This window comes from Rousettus aegyptiacus, unplaced genomic scaffold, assembly GCF_014176215.1.
Source record: "Rousettus aegyptiacus isolate mRouAeg1 unplaced genomic scaffold, mRouAeg1.p scaffold_m13_p_2, whole genome shotgun sequence".
Classification (NCBI taxonomy): domain Eukaryota; kingdom Metazoa; phylum Chordata; class Mammalia; order Chiroptera; family Pteropodidae; genus Rousettus; species Rousettus aegyptiacus.
This window is the reverse complement of record NW_023416295.1, coordinates 126,075,653-126,081,274: the sequence shown is the minus strand read 5'-3', so window position 1 is coordinate 126,081,274 and position 5,622 is coordinate 126,075,653. Positions and strand designations below refer to the sequence as shown.

The 5,622-nt window shown below is 46.7% G+C and overlaps 1 protein-coding gene across 6 annotated transcripts; it reads left to right on the top strand.

Moving 5' to 3' along the window:
* Positions 1-16: 16 nt before the first annotated feature.
* IL23A (interleukin 23 subunit alpha) lies at positions 17-5,008 on the top strand. Of its 6 annotated transcripts, none has more exons than XM_036235928.1 (5): positions 17-124; positions 1,737-3,474; positions 3,663-3,764; positions 4,301-4,447; positions 4,546-5,008. In XM_036235928.1, exons 2-5 carry the CDS (start codon positions 3,313-3,315, stop codon positions 4,705-4,707), a joined length of 573 nt encoding a protein of 190 aa, XP_036091821.1. In that variant the 5' UTR covers positions 17-124; positions 1,737-3,312; the 3' UTR covers positions 4,708-5,008. The 6 variants fall into 6 exon arrangements, with proteins under 6 accessions (XP_036091821.1, XP_016021229.2, XP_016021227.2 ...); XM_016165743.2 differs by having other exon boundaries at positions 22-124; positions 1,786-1,843; XM_016165741.2 differs by having other exon boundaries at positions 23-124; positions 1,737-1,843.
* The last annotated feature ends 614 nt before the right edge of the window (positions 5,009-5,622 follow it).

Below are 5,622 nucleotides of genomic sequence, written 5' to 3'. Positions count from 1 at the left end.
CTGCCCCGGGAAGAAGGCGGACTCTCAGTCGCAGCTTCCAATCAGGGATGGATTTGGACTCGCCTAAGCCAATCAGAAGGAGCCAAGTGCAGACGGCTCCGCGAGAAGAGTGAGGCGGCTCTGGGTAAAAACAAGGGTTACGGCGCGCCGATAGGGACAAATGTAGTCAAGTCCTGGTTGTATTTAACATATGTTGTTAGAAAGTAACCTCTTTCCTTTTAAACTTTTGTTGAACTACATTAGAGAATGCCAGTTTGGAAACCAAACTTTCATGCTCTCTGAACTTTAGAAACTATAATAAGAGACGCCCAAGGCAAACTGCTAGGAATCGACTGCTGGGTATTCCCAGCCTGGTTCAGTCCAAACCCTCTTTATGTGGCGCTCTTGTAAGCAACTCCGTCGCCGCTGACCCTGTTGCCCCCGAAACTCGCTGGCATTTCCTGTCATTTACAGATATAGGCGAGAAAAGAAGGAAGCAGGAGTCAGCATGCTAACACGACCCAAGCAGCTGCATCTTCTACTGTTCTAACAGCATCCATCTGAAACTCCCATCTGTGATTATGACCTCCCCAGAGGCACCGGTGATATTCCCAGGGAACAGGACTCCTCAACTGTCAAATTCCCCTAGTTCGTGGAGCTGGACATTACCCCTCAGGAGCACGGCAAATTGAGACATTTGCTTTCCCTATAGTCTTACAAATTTAACGTCGACAGTTATTCGGAGGGATTTGGGGGCCTTAACTCTGAGCTTTAACTGTTTTGGAATGGATCCAAGTTGTGAGATGTCTCCAAGGCACTTTAGCTCAGTTTCTAAAGGCCACATAGAGAGCCTCTTTGGTAGAAACAATTCCTCACAGAAGATACATTTCCCTCAGTAAATACTGGTACTTGGACCTTCATAAAAAGACCCCAGAATTTAGACTTCCAGGACTCAGCATGGTCCTAATCTCGGTCAGAAGTCATTGACTGAGAGAAAACAACTCGAAGGGTCTCTCAAATCTGATTTCACAGGTCTCTAGATTTAAAATCTTGCAAAATGATTGGTGCTGGAAGAACCAGACAGTCAAATTGAGAAAAACTTCACAGATCCATGAGAATGCAGGGCCTGAGATACCCAGAGATACCTGGCTAAAAGCTGCTTTATAAAGATGCTCTGTGTCTCCTCATAGTGTCTAAAATAATGGAACGATTGAGAATGCAGGATGGGAAGCCAGATTGTCTGCACTGGAATTCTGGCCACTTAGCTGATCTTGGGCAAGTTACTTATCTCTGTGCCTCAGTTTCCTCATCTGTTTTATGGGGATAATAATAGTACCTATCTCATTGGATTGTTGCGAGAATTAAATGGGTTAATACATGAAAAGTGCTTAGATCAAGTACTTGGCATAAAGTGAGACTCATATATATATTATCCATTATTATTAATCACCTGGGAGAACTTCAATTAGATTTGGAGTCTGGGCATCCAATTGAAAAATCTGCTTAGGAATGTCTTGTGAGTGTGATTTGCATAACGGTTGAAGCCCTGCTGACATCAAGGACTCCCTGCTGACATCAAGGACTCCCTGCAGCTCCAGGTCAGATGTAGTCCTGGAAGTAGTTCCTGCCACACAACAGTCCCACAATTGCCCCACCAACCTTGCTTCCTACCCAACTGCTGAAGCACCAGGAAGTGAAACAAAGCAGCAGAGCACCATGCCTCCAGCTCACCCTTGTCCTTTTATCCCATCTCCCAGGGCTCCACTTCCTCCTCCTCCTTTTCACCTTTCATCTCCTATACTTCAGGGATCCCAGAATGGGGACCAGCAGTGAGAAAGCAGAGGACACATTATACAAAAGTGAGGTGAGCTCCCCTACTTCCAATGCCACCAGCAATTTCCTTATTTTGTGTATCCACTGTATGTGGGGAGAGGCAACCGTTTCTCAATCAAACTGAGATAACCTCTCTGATGCTGGAAATGTTTTATCCAAAGGGTGGATTTACCAGAGAGTCATATTTGAATCAGAAGTTTCACTGGGCAGTTTTGAGTTATTCTAAGGGAGATCTCTGTCAAGGGTTTCTCAGAGGAATAGAGTCAACTTCTTGGGGAGGCTTTGGGAGCCATCTGTGTGGTCACCCATAGCCTCATTCTGACGTCCAAATTGTCCTGGGACCCTCCACTGGGGTTGGGGCAGCCCCAGATTTGGATCACCCTCCACTCCCACGCCTAACCTCACACTCTCAGCTGGATGTTGCATCAGGGAGGGTGGTGAAATCAGTGTCAACGGATTTTACCCATGGATGCAACAGGCTGAAGGACTGGCCAGGGTCATTGACATTGTGCACCTTCAACCACCCAGAACTCCTGGACTTCTTATGCATGGTGTAGGAGCTGCAATATCTGAACTGGACTTCTAGTCCTTGCTTACACTGGTGTCCCAAAGGAACCACAGCTGAATCCCACAGAGCCCATGAAGCTTTGGACCACTAAGGCTGAAGAATCAGATGATTCTTAGCAACAATTCCCTCCCTCCAACAGCCCTCCTACCCTCCACAGTGAGGCCTGAAATGAGGAAACAGTAACACTTTATACAGTACTTTATATAGCTGCCTAGTTCTCAGAGTGCCTTCATGTCCATTCTCTCTCCCAGTTAAAATAACGCTGTTCTCAATGGAGAAAAACCCCCTTATTTTTAGATAGAGGACATCTGGTGGAAATCATACTTCATTCCAAACTGAGCTTGCCATGTCATTGGGAGATAAATGAATGCTTCTGTTTTGGTTTTTCCTCAGGCAGGAGGAGGTGAGGAAATTAGGTTTCGGGTCGGGGGTGGGTGGTTTATAGTTTTGAGAGGCAAAAAGATGAGGAAAAGGTTAAACAGGAAGGAACTTGAGACTAGATTCATTTAAATATTTGTTACTCCCCCCCACACACAGGCTTCAATAGCCATTTCGATTCCTGGAGAGCATTACACATATGTTCCCATCCCAGGCCTCCAGCCACAGCAACCACACGAGTCATTTCCCCTGGAACTGAGGCTGCATACCTGGGCTCCCCATGGAGGGGAATGATGCAGGGAGGGGAATCCCACCTGCTGTTGAGTCACCTGCTAGTATAAAGGGAGGGTGTTACAATGCAGGGACCTTAAAAAGACTCGGAGACAAGGGGAGAAAAACAAGAGAAGCAGCTCAGAACCTCGGTGAACGGAGGGAACCAAACCAGAAACGCGCAGGACAAAGACTCAAGCTCAGAGCAAGGGGAAGTGGGCAGAGATTCCACAGGGACTGGTGCAAGGCAAAGAGCCAGCCAAACTTGAGAAACAGGCACCGAGATGCTGGGGAGTAGAGCTGTGATGCTGCTGCTACTGCTGGCCTACACTGCTCTGGGCCGGGCTGTGCCCGAAAGCAGCAGCCCTGCCTGGGCTCAGTGCCAGCAGCTCTCACAGAAGCTCTGCACACTGGCCTGGAGTGCACATCCACTGATGGGACATGTGGTGAGCGGCAGCCTCTAGAACCAAACAGGAGTCTCTCCAAGCTCTCCAAGGCTGCAGTGGAAGACTGTGGCCTTGGGTGGAAGCTAGAGGGTTAGGGCTCCTGGGAAAGTTATGGGCCTGAGGGTTCAGGTGGAGTTCAAATTACATATCTTATTTCTTCTCTCTTCCCAACCTCTCCTCCATTCCAGGATCTACCAAGAGAAGAGGGAGATGACGAGACTACAAATGATGTCCCCCATATCCAGTGTGAGGATGGTTGTGATCCTCAAGGTCTCAGCGACAACAGTCAGGTACTAAGATGAGGCTGGGCCACAAGGAAGAGGGGACATATCTTGGCATGGTGATGGTGAATTAGTAAAAGTTCTATTTGTCCTTGTCTATTCAAGCTGTTATAACAACATACCACAGACTGGGTAGTTTATAAACAAAAGAAATTTCTCAGTTCTGGTGACTGTGAGAAGTAAATCTCCAGGTCCATACCCAAGGAAATCAGGGTGCCAGTATGAGTGGGTGACGGCCCTTTTCCAGGTTGCAGAGTTCTCATTGTATCCTCATATGACAGAAGGAGCTAGGGTGCTCCCTGGGTCTCTTTTATAGGGCATTAATCCCATTCATGAGGGCTCCACCCTCATGACCTAATCACCTCCCTAAGGCCCCACCTCCTGACATCACATTAAGGGTTAGGATCGCAACATATGAATTTTATGGGGACACAAACATTCAGATCATAGTAGTGTCTAAGAATGGCAAAGAACTGCATGGATCTTTGGTGAATGAAGTGGGAAGAGGTTATCCATTTTCTCTCACTGCTTTCTTTTCTCCCCAGTCCTGCTTGGAAAGGATCCACCAGGGCCTGGTTTTTTACGAGAGGCTGCTAAGCTCAGACATTTTCACAGGAGAGCCTTCTTTGCTCTCCAGTGGCCCTGTGATCCAGCTTCACGCCTCCCTTTTAGGTCTCAGGCAACTCTTGCAGGTATGAATTAGGAGTCTGGAGGTTGGTGGCTTGCAGTCTCTGACAGACTGGGTGGTGAAGAATCTAGAGTCCTTTCTAATTGTGTCCTGTCCTTTCAGCCTGAGGGGCACCACTGGGAGACTGAGCAGACTCCAAGCCCCAGTCCTAGCCAACCATGGCAGCGCCTCCTTCTCCGCCTCAAGATTCTTCGCAGCCTCCAGGCCTTCGTGGCTATAGCTGCCCGGGTCTTTGCCCATGGAGCAGCAGCCCTGAGCCCCTAAAGCCAGTAGCTTAAGGATGGCACCCAGATCTCCATGGCTAAGCAATGCAAAGATGAACTTATCAGAACTTATCAGCCATGGCACCTGTGAGCCAACAAGTGAATCAGTCCATTACTTTTAATGGACTTGCATGTATTGAAAAATTACCAATACCAACTGACTTATAATGCTGACCTAGGACATGTTGAGTATTTATTAGATGAAAAGGGAAAATTTTGGAATTTGGCAGCAGTTTGGAGAGAAGTATTTATTATATTTATATTGAATTATGCACTTTTTTCAATAAATGTATTTATGTGGATATCTGAGTCTAATTTCTAGGTTTGGTTTGGAAAAAGAAACAATGAAAAAATAGGGCCAAGGGACTATAAAATGCATCTTTCTACTCAGCAGAGCTACAGTGGAAGGGGTATTTCCTTATGACTTTCTGGTGTATAGAGTAACAGATCTTTTTGGTCATGATCCCTGCATGGCTAAATGAGATGAATGGGATTACAAGGGGTTGAGATTAGGAAGTGGGGCCCCTCTCTTGCTCCCAGTGCCTCTTTCCCTGTTTTCTTGACCAACAGTGTATTTGGCCAAAGGAATCATGATCACTATAGGATCAAAAGTCAGGCATTTGAGCAGGAAGGGCAGTCCAGGAAGATAAAAGTAAATCCCCCAAACTAATGGGATTCTCCCTTAAGACATCTGTGGGCCCTTTCAGAAGGGAGTTTGATTACCCAGTTGAAGGGGAACACTAAGGGATTAGTGATTATTTCCCTTCCTTTTCTCCATTGTCACAAAATCAAAAAGGCATGGGCTTTAGAGTCAGACAGACGCAGGTTTATAGCTTGGCTTTTGCCACCAACTGAGTGATAATGGTCTAGTTATATAACTACTCAGCCTTTCCCCCAATTCATATATAGCTTACAG